General features: G+C 40.0%; 1 protein-coding gene and 1 non-coding gene across 7 annotated transcripts in view; both read left to right on the plus strand.

Moving 5' to 3' along the window:
- Positions 1-16,874, plus strand: part of LOC131246431 (serine carboxypeptidase-like 13) — a 101,914-nt gene that overhangs the window by 69,611 nt on the left and 15,429 nt on the right. For 3 of the 6 annotated variants that reach the window (XM_058246553.1, XM_058246552.1, XM_058246555.1), the window contains 5 exons: positions 396-498; positions 611-648; positions 1,473-1,571; positions 15,204-15,284; positions 16,001-16,138. In XM_058246553.1, the coding sequence (XP_058102536.1) occupies positions 396-498; positions 611-648; positions 1,473-1,571; positions 15,204-15,284; positions 16,001-16,138 (459 nt within the window). The remainder of the gene's footprint in view (positions 1-395; positions 499-610; positions 649-1,472; positions 1,572-15,203; positions 15,285-16,000; positions 16,139-16,874) is intronic. The other 3 variants (XM_058246554.1, XM_058246556.1, XM_058246557.1) reach the window with 3 other exon arrangements.
- On the plus strand, positions 10,938-11,044 carry LOC131247452 (small nucleolar RNA R71). The gene has a single exon (XR_009171748.1). It is a non-coding gene; the product is annotated as a small nucleolar RNA R71 (small nucleolar RNA).

Consider the following 16,874-nt stretch of genomic DNA (forward strand, 5'->3'; position numbering starts at 1 on the left):
GCCAAGTACCCTATGCAAACATATAAATCCTATAAAAACAATGTAAAAACAATAATGCTCTCTATTGGAAAGTCTTTTCATATATATATGGAGTTCTTTTTGGAAAAAAAATAAAAATAATGCTTTTATAAAGAAACCTTTTACAAATTTGCTATTGACCTATGTGACAATCCTTGTTTCCGTATCTATGAAAATGCCATTGAACATTAGTTTCCAAATAAACAGGTGATTTTATTGAAAAACACTAACCCAATGTACTTCAGTTAGGTGATTAATATAGTTTCAGTTGTTACTGGGCTGGTTGACTGCTAAGGTTTGCAGTTGGAATCGTGCTTGAAAATGATACTTTAGAATTGTGAAGGTGGGAGATTTCAATTTTATTTAAATGGTTGCAGTGGTTTATGGAGTATCCAGAGTTTTTATCAAACCCACTCTACTTGGGGGGAGTGTCGCATTCTGGCCTCACGGTTCCTGCTGTGACTTATGGATTAGCAAGTGGTACTCTCTCTCTCTCTCTCTCTCTCTCTCTCTCTCTCTCTCTCCTTCCTTTATCTATATATATATATATATATATTCATTTTCTTTTAATCTATGAACATATTGGATGTAGACATGGAAGCAGGAAAGGAACCGCGTCTCAACTTGAAGGTATGAGAATGCTCTCTATGTACATAACGCAGGAGGATAGATATATACACATGTACATGGCGAATGGATATTTTATAATTTATTAGAGTTTATTAGCTATAAGTTTCATAATTTATTTACTCTAAAAATAAGGAGATGCAACGAAAATCGGGATTACGAAAAATAGTGTGTGTGTGTGTGTGTGTGTGTGTGTGTGTATTCTGAAAATCGTAATTTGAATAGGAAGCGTGCATTTCTTATGAAACGGATGGATGCTACCCTCCATGTGTGTTGGTTAACCCCAGATGGTCCGCTACATAAAGATCAAAAGGTCGTGTGTCTCATAACGATACCCATATCAAAAGTTACGGCCAATTTATGATTCACACTTGGAATGGCAATTCTTCCCATTCAGAATGAATTTCTTTGAATCGGACCCGCCTGGGGTCAAGTTACATCATAGGTAGGACTGGGCCAGGTCCGACGGACTACTTCCGCTTCCGTTTGGCCTTCTTTTGGTCCAACCATGCTAAGAATACATGTGTTATGTCCTATATCATATAGGTTTAGATATATTTTTATTGCTTTTGGTAATTTTTACTATTTCAAAAAAGCTTTTTATTTCTAAGTTAGATTAAAAGCATAGAGCCTCTTACTTATATATGATGATCAATTATGTTGTAAATAGAACTTCTCATTCAATAATATTAAGTTTTATTCTTATTTTAGAGATTATCTCTTTTCTCGTGGATTAAGGGATATTTTTTAGAAGAAGATGGTGATCTCCTCTTTATTCATGCAACTGCAGTGCTTGTGATCAACCGTCTAATTCAATACTTTTCCAGGGTTACATGGTTGGGAATCCATACACAAATCAAGATTTTGACAATCAAAGAATACCATTTGCCCATGGGATGGGACTCATATCAGATGAACTTTACCAGGTCGGTGAATCTCTTTATGACTATTGCTCATTTATAATGCATGTGTGAGAGATTAGGCATACCAATGTTGTAAATAGCTACTCTATATAGCGTGGCTTAGCCCTAACGCTATGTAGCTTATAAAAATAGTTTTAGTTACGTGTATCCTATACTACATTTTATATAGACTACGCTATATGCTATGTAGCTCACAGTACAAATTATTTTTTAGTAAAATATTAAAATCAATTAATTCTTTTCAATGATTTGTTATATATATATATATATATATATATATAAGTAAATATATTAAATCAGTTTTGTTGTTTTTTTTTTTTTAATTTTTTTTTTATTTACAATTAATCATTGTCATTTTTATTTTTATTTTTGAAAATTTGAAGGTATATTCATGTGTGGAAAGTACAAGTAATTCAGGTAGGCCTCACAAAAATGGGCGAAGACCTCACCTATCCTAACGAATCAAATCCACAAATACTCACAAAGAAAGAAGAACTGAAAAACTACTAACCACCTTGACACAACCTAATGGCGCTAATTCCCACCCTATCAAGAAAATAAGAGCCCTGAGTAAGGGGCGGGAGATCAGCTGCGGTATGAAACTCAGTCCGACCTGGGACACCACTACCAAATTTGGCCAGCCCATCCACCACTCCATTTGCCTCTCTCAGCATGAAGGAGATCCTGAGGGTGGCCGGCTTCTTTAGGCTGGAGATTTTAGCCCATAGATACCAATGGGCCCAGCTAGGGTTGCCATCTTTGTTCAGCAGGTCCACCAGCTCCTAGCGTCACTAGCCACATCCATGTGAGAGAAGCCCTTACCATCACCATTTACTATTGCATGCTTTAGGTTGCACTAAATATCTTAAAATTTTATTAAATTTTATTATCAATTAATCTAATTTGGTGTAGAATGTTATGAAATTGGTGTACTTAACCAAGCACAACTTTGATTAAAAATTTGAAATTAGTATGTAGTAGTTTACGCCTCACACTTCATAGGGATAAATTTTATGCAACATGTTATTTACTTTTTAAAACACTGGGACACTACTAGAATGGCATGAGCCAGAAAATCAGGCCGAATCTATCCAGGTGGTCTACACGTGATTGAATACATCAAGGACGCATCATCTATATGGAAGTTGGTGTTCACTCCCAAGTATAGGGTTGTGATGTAGTAATAAACTCGGTAAGACCGAGGTCGAATCCACAGGGACTGATACCTGTACGTTATCTGAACTAAGTAGAACTAGAACTAGTCGAAGATGCGATCTAAAACAAATAGAATTTAGGAAATAATTGCGGAATGATTATCTAAAACTTAAGTAACTCAGAGGAAGGAAACTAGGGATTCAGAGGATCCACTTGTAGAGATCAGGGAGATCTTATGCCTGCATCAATAATTATGAAATTTAAACTGAACGTTACTTGATCTAGTTGTTAAGAGATGAAAAGTATATGAATTAGAATGGATTCCATCATCTAACCATGCCCAGGGGACAAAGTAAACAACAGAATTAAACTAATTATCAACCAACCAACAACGTATGAAGATCAGGAAGGGTACTGTCATCCTACCATGCCCATGGAACAATGATGAACAACGGGGCTTATGACTTCATAAAAAAAAAAAGGAGGAAATACTCAAAGTCATTGCAGATCTATTGTAATTTCCATCACAACCCATTAAAAAATGAAAGTATTCCTTTAATTAAACGAAAATCAAATTCATATGAATTGAAATCAAATTAAAGGCAATGAATAAAATCCCCCATCTCACTACAAGCTTCACCTCTTAGCCCTAGCTAAGAGGTTTAGCCACTCATGATTAGCCTAAACCCAAAACAAATAGAAAGAAAAAGAAAATGAAAAAGAGAAGAAAAATAAAGAAAAATTTCTTATCTTTTCTCTCTCATCTTCTCTCTCTGTCTTCTTTTCTTCCGTCCTTCTTCCAATCAGCCGCACAACCTCTCTCACGTGCCAGCCACGTTCCAATCCTCTGCCGATGTCCAGCACGAATACTTCTTCCCAACCAAAAACGACTTCCCACGTTTTTCTCTTCTTCCGTTTCCAAACTTTCTCTCCTCCTGCCTTTCGCAGGCTGTTTGTAACAGGACCGGGCTCTGAATCACGCAACAAAGAGGCTTTCTGCGTAAGAATGTTTGGTGGGGCCCACTTTATCTATCATTTGAGAAATCCATGCCGTCCAACAGCTTCTCCTCAGAATTTCGACCGAACATGGTCTGTTTTGATCCTCCGTTGACGCTGCCCATGGAAGAATTCCTGTTGTAACGGCATTCGAATGGTCCTTTTGTGATCGTTGTGGCGGACATGTATGCGTGTATGGCTGAAAACGGTCAGCATGGTTCTGACAATATTGAGTCCCTCTACATGATGGATGGCTCAGATTGATGATTTGGTCCGTGATGATGGCCCACTACGATCATCACGCAGACGAAAACAGAGCCGCGGACGTTGTTTAGTCGGTGGTGTGGGCCACACCACGATTCCAATGTCGAATCCACTCCGTCCATTGTTTTTAGGACGAAAAACCGTCTGGAATTGCTCGGTTTTCGATCCAAAGTGCGGTATCTCATGAGAGCGTAACCCAGCCGTCTGCGTTTAAACAGAGATCTATGCATATGTATATGCATGGGACCAGACGGACAGCGAGTCGGTCTTGGGTGTCCCGAGTCCGGGAACGGTTCGGATCATCGATCCATATAACGAGTGGGGCCATTAGGAACGGACGGACGGGAAAGACGCGTCCGTTTTTTCCGCGAAGAGGGAGGGGAGGGTCGCGGTGGTTTGACCGGGGCCGATGGGCACGCATGTACATTTCGTTTGTTTCACGTGGAGCGGGGTCTTCCTTGATGTTTGCGGAATCAGATCCGCTCATCCCTTTTATCATCTCATTTAATGGATAAGGCCCACATTTGAAGCATATGTGAATATCAGGTGGCCCTCAGCTAATGGGCTGATCTGACCATTGGACTACTTCCATAGGATCCAACTATTGAAATTTGCGTGTACGGTTTATTTAGGGTCTTCAGGCTAATGGAGTTTCGATCTGATCGGATGGTGGGAACCCTATGATCTTGCATTCGAGAAATTTTCGTGCCACTTGAGCTTCAATTCCTCGATTTTCTTGGATCCCTGGCGTGTAAATCCCGATCTTGGTCTCATAGGGTCCGTCCCATGCTCTGGTTCTTTGATCGTTAAATCCATGCTTTTAGTACCATTTCCCGTTCAAGCTGTGAATACACCCCGCATCACAAACATGATTAAATCGGCCGTTAAACAGTACTATGTAAATCTAGGCAATAATTGGGTCCGATATGCAATATTTGACCCTCAACACAACCCCCACCAGACATTTTGCTATCCCGAGCAAAGTATGCAAAAATAAGTTGAGAATACAGAACAATTTTTATGAACTCAAGCGATTTTTATTTTAAAAAAATAGATTCGAAAATTCTAAGATGCATGAATGTTGGATATTACTTCCTCCTAGAATCAAGTGCACAATAAATTTCATAATCAACTTTAAAGTATTTATGCATTAATTAGAATAATTCTAAACAATGAGTATCATGAGTGTATAATAAAATCTCGACTTATCATCATTAAGAAATCCAATGGATAATTTTTATGATAACATTGATAATCAAAACAGTATTTAGGACACTCAAAACTTAAACCAGAATTTGCCTTTTAGTTCTTTTTTTTTTTTTCTTTTATCGAGGGAGAGGAGAATTGAATCCACACCTATAGGGAGCAAACCTATGGTGAAAATTATTCGCCTAACCTTTTCCAAAGGTATCTCTCTCTCCCCTTTTTTTTTTTTTTTTTCATGACAGGCAAATTTTCCAAGCTGGTTCCTTACATGCTTAGTGATTACCAAGTTAACCCTTTAATATCAGACTGAAATCTTAATGTAAAAGCGAGATGTGACATGTGAACTCATAACTCAATCAATGTTTAAAACTTCCAATTATAGATTAATACTTCAAACTTAACTGTGAAATCTAATAGATAACTGAATATAAGAGTCATAAATCACCAACTTCACTTATCTTGTAATTTTAAATCCAAGATGGTTATCAAAATCACTTCAAATTCAACAAAATGTCAGAAAATTTGTAAAATTTTCACAACTTTTGTACAAGACCAAGAAAATGCTAATTAGGTCTCCCACCCCCAACCTAAAATCTACATTGTCCTCAATGTAAAAGAAATAAGTATGCAATGCACATGGGACAAAAAGTAAAGGAGAAGTGATGGAAAGATAATACCTGGATGAAAGAATCAAGAGGCTTTCCAAAGATTTCTACGTAGGAGCGGGTCAGCACAAGAGAGAAAGCAGCAAAAATAACAAAAATAAAATCCTACCTATACCACTTTCGTAGGTGCTCTCGATTGCATTTAGCGTATGCAATAAGCCTTTAAACCCCTAGGTTGCCCCTAGTGGACGAGTTGTAGTCTCGTGAGGGTTTGCGGCAATGCTACCCACAAACATTGAACTAATGATAAAAAAATGACATGAAATGAAGAGCTGGGTTGCCTCCCAGGAGCGCTAAGTTTACCGTCTTCAGCCAGACAAATAAAGCAACTACCCTAGTCCTAAGAAAACAGGAAACCTACCTATACCTCCATCAGACTAGGAGATCAATCCTGGTAAACAGGATCAGTTAGAGGCATGGACATGTCCTCTGAATCAAATTTCTCGACAAATGGTTTTAATCGATGGCCATTGACTTTAAACTCCTTGCCATTGTCGGGATCTCTTATCTCAACGGCCCCATGAGGAAAAACAGTAACAACAATGTAAGGGCCGGTCCAACGAGATCGAAGCTTACCCGGGAAGAGATGTAATCGAGAATTATACAAAAGGACCTTCTGACCAGGCGTGAATGATTTTTGCAAAATGTGTTGGTCATGAAATGCTTTCATCTTGTCCTTATAAATTCTCGAATTATCGTACGCATCATTCCGGATTTCTTCAAGTTCATTCAATTGAAGTTTGCGTAGCGAGCCAGCGTTGTCCAGATTGAAATTAAGATTTTTGATCGCCCAGTACGCTTTATGTTCCAGCTCCACAGGCAAGTGACAAGCCTTCCCATAGACAAGTCTAAAGGGAGACATTCCAATAGGAGTTTTAAATGCAGTACGGTATTACCATAAAACATCGGTCAATCGGATTGACCAATCCTTACGATCTGGGTTAACCGTTTTCTCCAAAATGTGTTTGATCTCCCTATTGGAAATCTCAGCTTGTCCACTTGTCTGTGGATGGTATGGGGTGCTTACCTTATGAGAGATACCGTATTTCTTCATTAAGCTCTCAAATGGTCTATTACAGAAGTGTGAGCCCCCATCACTAATGATGGCTCGAGGCGTTCCGAATCGAGAAAGGATGTTTTCTTTTAGGAATTTAATGACCATGCGATGGTCATTCTTTCGACACGGAATCGCTTCGACCCATTTAGTGACATAATCCACGGCGAGCAAAATGTACAGATTTCCAAACGATTGGGGGAATGGTCCCATGAAATCGATGCCCCAGCAATCAAATGCTTCAATGATAAGGATGGGATTCAAAGGCATCATATTTCGATGGGACAATGCTCCCAATTTCTGGCAACGCTCACAAGCTTTGCAAAACTCATGAATGTCCCTAAACATAGTGGGCCAGTAAAAGCCACACTGCAGAATCTTGGCCGTGGTCTTTTTAGCAGAAAAGTGACTACCATGGGCCTGAGAGTGACAAAGAGATGACGCTCGATGCTCATCGTCTAGTACACATCTCCTTAGGATTTGGTCCGGCAATATTTAAATAAGTAAGGATCATCCCCAGAAAAGTTGCGCACCTCGGTGAAGAATTTCTTCTTATCTTCGTAGTCCAATGTGTCGGTATGGCACATGTAGCAAGATAATTAGCAATATCGGCGAACCAAGGTGAATGGGAAACTCGAACAGTTGTTCATCGGGGAACATGTCGTTGATATGAGTCGCCTCAAGGGAATCGGAGATATTAAGGCGAGAAAGGTGATCGGCCACTCGTTCTCTACTCCCTTTTTATCTTTAATTTCCAAATCAAATTCTTGGAGTAGAAGGATCCATCGTATCGAGCGGGGCTTAGAATCATTCTTAGAAAGAAGATACTTAAGTGCCGCATGATCTGTGTAGATAATGATCTTGGATCCGATCAAGTAGGACTTAAATTTGTCAAAAGCGAACACTACGCTAAGAGTTCCTTTTCCGTAGTCGAGTAGTTTACTTGGGCGAATTTAAGGTTCTACTTGCGTAGTGAATGACGTAGGGCCGCTTATCTTTTCTCGGCCTAAGACCGCTCCAAGAGCATAATCGAAGCGTCGCACATAAGCTCAAAAGGAAGGCTCGGTCGGGTGGTTGCATGATAGGTGCGATGGTTAACGTGCCCTTAAGCTTGGTGAAAGCTTCCTGGCATTGCTCGATCCACTCGTCGGAGCATCCTTTTGGAGAAGAGTACATAAAGGACGAGAGAGGAGACTAAAGTCCTTTATGAATCGCCTGTAAAATCCTGCGTGTCCTAAGAAGGATCGCACGTCTCTGATGTTCTTGGGTGGAGATAGGTTAGAGATAAGATCGATTTTTGCCTTATCTACCTCGATTCCCTTGGACAAGATGATATGCCCAAGGACAATTCCCTTCTGAACCATGAAATGGCACTTCTCCCAATTAAGTACCAAGTTCTTTTCTTCACATCTTTTCAGCACACATTTAAGACTTTCCAAGCATTTGCTGAAAGATGGACCATAAACAGAGAAGTCGTCCATGAAGACCTCTAGATATTGCCCCACCATGTCAGAAAAAATACTAAGCATACATCGCTGAAAAGTGACAGGGGCATTACATAGTCCGAATGGCATCCTTCGATAGGCAAAGGTGCCGTAGGGACATGTAAATGTGGTCTTTTCCTGGTCTTCAGGGGCTATCTCTATCTGGTTGTAGCCCGAATACCCGTCAAGGAAACTATAATAGGAATGACCAGCTAACCTTTCTAGGATCTGATCAATGAATGGTAAAGGAAAGTGGTCTTTCCTCGTGACGGTATTCAACTTTCTATAGTCAATGCACATTCTCCAACCAGTAGTGACTCTAGTTGGCACGAGTTCATTATTAGCATTCGCTACGATGGTGATTCCGGACTTCTTAGGGACCACTTGAGTTGGACTCACCCATTGACTATCAGATATAGGGTATATAGTACCCACATCCAATAGTTTAAGAACCTCGGCCTTAACCACTTCCTTCATGTTTGGATTTAGTCTACGTTGTGGTTGCCGAGCGGTTTTTGCATTATCCTCAAGATATATGTGGTGAGTACAAATCGAGGGATCGATTCCTTTGAGGTCCGCTATCGTCCATCCCAGGGCTCCTTTATGCTCAATGAGAGTAGATATGAGCATACTCTCCTGTTCTTTCTCTAGGTGGGCAGAGATCACCACCGGGTATGTCTCATCTTGACCTAAATAGGCATATTTCAAATCAGAAGGCAAAGGTTTTAGGTCAAGCTTCGACGGCTTGAGGTTAGACGGTAGAGGCACTACATCGGTTTGCGGTAATTCTTCAAATTGTGGCCTCCACCGGTTAACTTCAAGTACCGGTGCAGTATCAAGCAAGGCGCACGTCTCCCTAATCATGTCATCATCAAAATCATGGGAGTGGGCCAGGCATGTCTCTAGATAGTCGGAGGATAAGGTTAGAGGTGTCGTATCTTCCACGAAAGAGTCAATCATGTTAATGTCGTGGAAATCGTCATCATCCTCTGCGTTGCTGCCGTTATTGAAAAAAATATTTGACTCCAATGTCAAATTTCCAAAAGACATAGTCATGATACCATTCCTGCAATTGATAATTGCATTTGACGTGGCAAGGAATGGGCGACCAAGAATGACGGGAATCTGAGTGCTCATGTTATTGATGGGTTCAGTGTCCAGGATGATAAAATCTACAGGGTAGTAAAATCTATCGACCTGGACTAACACATCCTCAATTATCCCTCTTGGTACACGAACAGAGCGATCAGCAAGTTGTAATGTGGTTAGGGTGGGTTTTAATTCACCCAAACCTAACTGTTTGTATACTGAGTAGGGAATCAAATTGACGCTCGCTCCTAAGTCAAGAAGTGCGTGATCAATTCGATGGTTCCCGATTACACATGATATGGTTGGGCTACCGGGATCCTTGAATTTCTGCGGCACGTCTTGCTTCAGGATGGCACTCACTTTCTCAGTCAAGAAGATTTTCTTTTGAATAATTTTCCGTCTTTTGGTCGTGCATAAGTCTTTCAAGAATTTGGCATATGAAGGTATCTGTTTAACGACATCAAGTAGAAGAATGTTGACTTTCACTTGTTTCAACACCTCTAGGATATCCTGAGAGTTAGAGAGAGGTTTTGGTGAAACCAACCGTTGGGGGAATGGAGCAACTGGCTTCTCTAGAAGTTCCGGTTCTACTTTTTGTGGGGCATCACTGGATCCATCATTGTTGTCCTCTTCTGGTTCTTGAGGCTTTTCGGGCCTAACCGGAAGAGTTTTATCAATGATCTTCCCACTCCTAAGAGTGGTGATGGATTTAGCATGCCCCATCTGATTTGAAGAGCTGGGATCATTATTCTCGTACTGCGGTTTAGGATTGGGGAGAGGTTGTGCAGGAAGCATCCCCTTTTCTATAAATGTCATACGAGAATCTATCTTTTGCATAAAATCTGTAATTCCCCGCATTGCCTGAGCCAGCTCTTGTATAGGACTTTGAACCGGTTCCTCTTGAGGTTTCACTTGATTTGGATTTTGATTGAAGAAACCTGGAGGGGTAGCCGTTTGTCCATTCCTCCAACTAAAGTTTGGATGATTTTTCCAGCCAGGATTGTATGTGTTGGAGTTGGGTCCAGTAAAAAGTCTTTGATAATTATTTACAGCATTGGCTTGTTCATTCAACACTCCTCGAAAGGCAGGTATTGTAGGACAGTTTTCAGTTGTGTGAATGTTGCAATCACAGATGCCGCAAACAACTTCATTGACCTTATCCTTCTTTCCTTCCATGGCCTCAACTTTCCTTATGAGCGTAGTCACTTTACACTTGAGATCATCCTCTTCTTTCAAGAGATATAATCCACCTTTTTCCTTTAATTGAGTCGGCCTAGACGTGGTGTTCGCCATTGGGTAATAGTCCCATGATTGTGTTTTTGAGAGACTATCGAGGTAATCCCATACCTCGTCAACATCTTTGTTGATGAACTCTCCATTACACATTGTCTCGACCATTTGGCGCATGGAAGATGTCAGTCCATCGTAGAAAAAATTTGTAATGCGCCACGTTTCAAATCCGTGTTGTGGGCATGAACTGACCAAATCTTTAAACCTTTCCCAACATTGGAAGAATGTTTCATCTTCCTTTTGGGCAAAGTTCATGATCGCTTTTCTGAGGGTAATCGTTTTATGATGTGGGAAGAATTTTTTTATGAATTCCCTCTGCATATCGTTCCATGTGCCAATGGATCTAGGACGCAGTGAATGTAACCACGTCTTAGCTTTCTCTTTTAAGGAAAAAGGAAAGAGTTTCAGCCTAATTGTATCCTCAGATACATTAGGAAAACATAATGTAGCTATAATCTCATCGAACTCTTTCAAATGTAAATATGGACTTTCTGATTCAAGTCCATGGAATTTGGGAAGGAGTTGGATAACTCCTGGCTTGATGTCCATTTGTCCTGTGTTTTCAGGAAAAATCATGCATGAGGGCATACTCACTCCCGCCGGTTGTAGATAATCTCGTAAAGTACGAGGCGGGGGTGCCTGTTGCACCTCATTCTCATCTTGGGTATCCTCCACCCTGGGTGGAAGTGGAGGAGGTTGGTCTTCAGCCATAACCTCAGTTAACTCAGGGAATTTTGAGCGGTGTCTAGTCCTGCGATGGATAGTCAACCCCTCAACCAATCCTCCTTCAGTCAAGAGACGTCGAGTGTCGTCACGGGCCCACTTGGGCATGAAAACACTCGCAGCCCTCAATTAAAAACTTAACCCTAGGAAAATCTAGCAAGAAAGAGAGAGTTGGAAAGAAATTACCAAATTGGAGTCCTGAGTTAAAACCTGCAAAATAAAATAAAATAAGTTAGATTCTAAAAAGAGAAGAACAATTCTTTAAAAGAAAGATAGAAGTGAACTAGCTTCTAAAAGAAAGAATTCCTAAAAGAAAGTGAAAATTTCTAAAATAAGTTAAGGGAATCCTAAACTAGAAAGTAGATTACTAAAAGAGAATTGAAAAATAGAAAGAAGGGAAGGAGTGTACCGAATTAGAGATTTCTATCTTAAAGGCCTACAAAATAGGAAGGTTAGTTTCTAAAGAATTCTAAAAATAAATTAAGAAACAAAATTAGATTCTAAAAGTGTCAGAATTAGAAAGTTACTAAAATAAAACAAAAATAGAAAGTTAATTTCTAAGAAGGGAAAGAAATAACCTAAATTCTAAAAATAAACTATTTCCTACAGAAGGGAGGATACTAGAATTAGAAAATTTCTAAAATTTAAACCCTAATTCTAAAAATATGAAAAAGTAGAGAGATTAGGAAGGAATTACCAATTGAGAAACTTATGTCAAGATCCTACAAAATATGGAAACAAGTTAGTTTCTAAGAATAAAATAAAATAAAAAAACTTTTAGCCTAAAGTTAGTAAAATCCTAATCCTAACCTAATTCTAAAACTAATTAATTTCAGAGAATCGTAACCGTCAGTCCCCGGCAACGGCGCCAAAAACTTGTTCACTCCCCAAGTATAGGGTTGTGATGTAGTAATAAACTCGGTAAGACCGAGGTCGAATCCACAGGGACTGATACCTGTACGTTATCTGAACTAAGTAGAACTAGAACTAGTCGAAGATGCGATCTAAAACAAATAGAATTTAGGAAATAATTGCGGAATGATTATCTAAAACTTAAGTAACTCAGAGGAAGGAAACTAGGGATTCAGAGGATCCACTTGTAGAGATCAGGGAGATCTTATGCCTGCATCAATAATTATGAAATTTAAACTGAACGTTACTTGATCTAGTTGTTAAGAGATGAAAAGTATATGAATTAGAATGGATTCCATCATCTAACCATGCCCAGGGGACAAAGTAAACAACAGAATTAAACTAATTATCAACCAACCAACAACGTATGAAGATCAGGAAGGGTACTGTCATCCTACCATGCCCATGGAACAATGATGAACAACAGGGCTTTCTGACTTCATAATAAAAAAAAAAGGGAGGAAATACTCAAAGTCATTGCAGATCTATTGTAATTTCAGTCACAACACACCATTAAAAACTGAAAGTATTCCTTTAATTAAACGAAAATCAAATTCAATTCGTGAATTGAAATCAAATTAAAGGCAATGAATAAAATCCCTCATCTCACTACAAGCTTCACCTCTTAGCCCTAGCTAAGAGGTTTAGCCACTCATGATTGGCCTAAACCCAAAACAAATAGAAAGAAAAAGAAAATGAAAAAGAGAAGAAAAATAAAGAAAAATTTCTTATCTTTTCTCTCTCATCTTCTCTCTCTGTCTTCTTTTCTTCCGTCCTTCTTCCAATCAGCCGCACAACCTCTCTCACGTGCCAGCCACGTTCCAATCCTCTGCCGATGTCCAGCACGAACACTTCTTCCCAACCCAAAACGACTTCCCACGTTTTTCTCTTCTTCCGTTTCCAAACTTTCTCTCCTTTTATCTTTCTTCTCACCTCCCTGCTGTGGAGTCCTGGCAGGACTCGGCTGCGGAAGCTGGAGACTCCTGTATGTAGAGCCCGTCCTGCCTTTCGCAGGCTGTTTGTAACAGGACCGGGCTCTGAATCACGCAACAAAGAGGCTTTCTGCGTAAGAATGTTTGGTGGGGCCCACTTTATCTATCATTTGAGAGATCCATGCCGTCCAACAGCTTCTCCTCAGAATTTCGACCGAACATGGTCTGTTTTGATCCTCCGTTGACGCTGCCCATGGAAGAATTCCTGTTGTAACGGCATTCGAATGGTCCTTTTGTGATCGTTGTGGCGGACATGTATGCGTGTATGGTTGAAAACGGCCAGCATGGTTCTGACAATATTGAGTCCCTCTACATGATGGATGGCTCGGATTGATGATTTGGTCCGTGATGATGGCCCACTACGATCATCCGCAGCCTCTGTTACGCAGACAGAAACAGAGCCGCGGACGTTGTTTAGTCGGTGGTGACTGTGGCCACACTAGGATTCTAATGTCGAATCCACTCCGTCCATTGTTTTTAGGACGAAAAACCGTCTGGGATTGCTCGGTTTTCGATCCAAAGTGCGGTATCTCATGAGAGCGTAACCCAGCCGTCCATCCTGCGTTTAAACAGAGATCTATGCATATGTCTATGCATGGGACCAGACGGACAGCTAGGAGTCGGTCTTGGCTGTGTCCTGAGTCCGGTGAACGGTTCGGATCATCGATCCATATAACGAGTGGGGCCCATTAGCGAAAAACGGACGGACAGCGTAAAGACGCTGTCCGTTTTTTCCGCAGAAGAGGGAGGGTGACGGGTCGCGGTCGGTTTGACCAGGCTGGCTGATCCGGTGCACAGCGCATGTACATTTGCTGTGTACAGCTGTCACGTGGAGCGGGGTCTTCCTTGATGTTTGCGGGAAATCAGATCCGCTCATCCCTTTTATCATCTCATTTAATGGATAAGGCCCACATTTGAAGCATATGTGAATATCAGGTGGCCCTCAGCTCGGTAATTCATGGGCTGATCTGACCATTGGACTACTTCCATAGGGATCCAACTATTGAAATTTGACGTGTACGGTTTATTTAGGGTCTTCAGGTCATATATGAAGATTCGATCCTGATCGGATGGTGGGAACCCTATGATCTTGCATTCTGGAAACTTTTCAGGCCACTTGAGCTTCAATTCCTCGATTTTCTTGGATCCCTGGCGTGTAAATCTGTCGATCTTGGTCTCATAGGGTCCGTCCCATGCTCTGGTGCTTTCAGATCGTTAAATCCATGCTTTTAGTACCATTTCCCAGTCCAGGCTCGTGAATACGCCCTGCATCACAAACATGATTAAATCAGGCTGTTAAATCGTACTATGTTCGTAAATCTAGGCAGTAACTGGGTCTGATATGCAATATTTGACCCTCAACAGTTGGTGGGTTGGGAAAGCCGACCAACGGTTTAGAGTCAATGCACATGCGACCTTCCTGACAAGTATACCAGCCTGTTTCTAAGGCGGCGCATATTCACACCATGGCCACTGGTGAATGGACTAGATCACTCACACGTGTGCCACAAAGCCCTCCGTCACACCCAATGCATTTTGTGATTTCTCCATCTCTCAATCATGGTTTGCATGCCACGATGTTTTGTTCTGCACATTTAACAATTCATCCAACAATCCAGCAAATAGGATATAATTCCAGCTTATACTTCCTATTTATAACCAATCCTACAAGTGGGGCCCACTATTCAGACGGTTTAATTTTAATAACATATGTAGCACGTATTCATTGTTTGAGAGGATGAATGTGAACTACCATACTCTCCCAAAATACCATTTGTTTTTCTAAAGGTCAGTATTTAAGGCAGGCTGCTAAAGACAGCTGCGGAGGGATGTATGAGAAGCCAAGGAGTAGGGTATGTGCTCAGAACATCCAAGCTGCTCTCCAGGTTAGTTGCTTTTGCTTGTTTCACATTATGATAGTTCATAAGCATTTAAAAAAAATGACGGTGACTCTTCCACTGTATACATGGCATAGTTTTATTTGAATTTGGACGGTCCAAATTGTTGACTCAATTGTGGATGGAACATGATACTATCATCCAAATTTTCCCTTAGCTTGGACCACTCACTGTTTTTTTTTTTTTTTCAAAAGAAGACCGATATATATATATATATATATATATATATATATATATATATATATATATATATATGAATTGGAGATACAGTTATTTGGGCGGGTCCCAACAAAAAGGTAACGGACGACGCCCATCATATACATGAATACTAATCTAAGCAATACGAAGACTGCTCAGGCCTGCTCTGTCAAGGAAGATCAGCCCACAAATCTTAGCAGGGAGGTCTTCCAAGCCCTGAAAGACTGCCCAGACCACTCACTGTTTTACTTTCAACCGTCTATTTGATAACTATCGAGTAGATGGTTAGAATTTCTTGTTCAATGTAATTTTACAGATATGTTCTATCGACAGTGTGCCCCACAATTTGTATAGTTACACAGCTATAAATGAATGCCACTTGGGAGGTGGATGAGTCACAAGTATTTTGACAATGGTGGTGAACTATCACAAGAGTCTAGCACTTCAGTAAATAGTGTTTTGTTGGAGAGAAGTGTACCTAATTTTCTGATGTGTTTGAATTGCAGTGTGTTTCTGGCATTAACAAGCACCACATTTTAGAGCCCAATTGTGAGAACTTGGGAGCTGCAGAGGTGCTTTTTAAGGGCCGTGCAAGATATCTACAGGAGTACAAACATTATACTCATTACCCTCCATATTGCAGGGTAAATAACTCTCTCTCTCCCTCTCTCTCTCTCTCTCTCTCTCTCTCTCTCTCTCTGCATGCACAAGGGGCCATTTTATAAAACTTATTTTCAGCGCCCATCACTCAAATTTGATCTTTTCAGTAATTTTCATTAATTTTAATCATTTGGCAAATTTAAATTATGAAGTGCCTAAATTACTTTTCACTGAAAATATGAATCTTTCTTTTTTCCAGCTCCCCTTTATTCACTAAATGCTGAAGGTTGAATGTTGAAGGTGCATTAAAATTTCTTTTCACTTTTGACTAAAATATTCCTAAAATTATTTCAAAATTAGAATTTAGTACTTTTAAGTTTTTACCATTTTTTAGGGCATGTTTGATAACACTTATTTTCAACATTGATCATTGAATTTGGGTATTTTCGGTGATTTTCCTAATTCAAGGTGTTTGGCTAATCCACACAATTAAGTACTTAAATTTGATTTTCACTGAAAAAATAAAAAAATTTTCAGTTCCCCTCCCTTCACTTAACACTTAATGTAGAATGCGGTAAGTAATTTTGCTCCCTATCAATAATTTAAAATAACAACAATGCCTTTCTTCTTCTTAAAAAATGAAAACACTTTTGGGCCATCTTATGAGGTTTGATCAAAGATATAACATTTATTCTCGAAGTACCCATCAAGCCCTTTAAAATGAGTGGTCACTTGCCCAAAACGAAGATCAAAGCACTAAAATCTTGGATGTTGAAGTTG

This window comes from Magnolia sinica, chromosome 5 (assembly GCF_029962835.1).
Source record: "Magnolia sinica isolate HGM2019 chromosome 5, MsV1, whole genome shotgun sequence".
Classification (NCBI taxonomy): domain Eukaryota; kingdom Viridiplantae; phylum Streptophyta; class Magnoliopsida; order Magnoliales; family Magnoliaceae; genus Magnolia; species Magnolia sinica.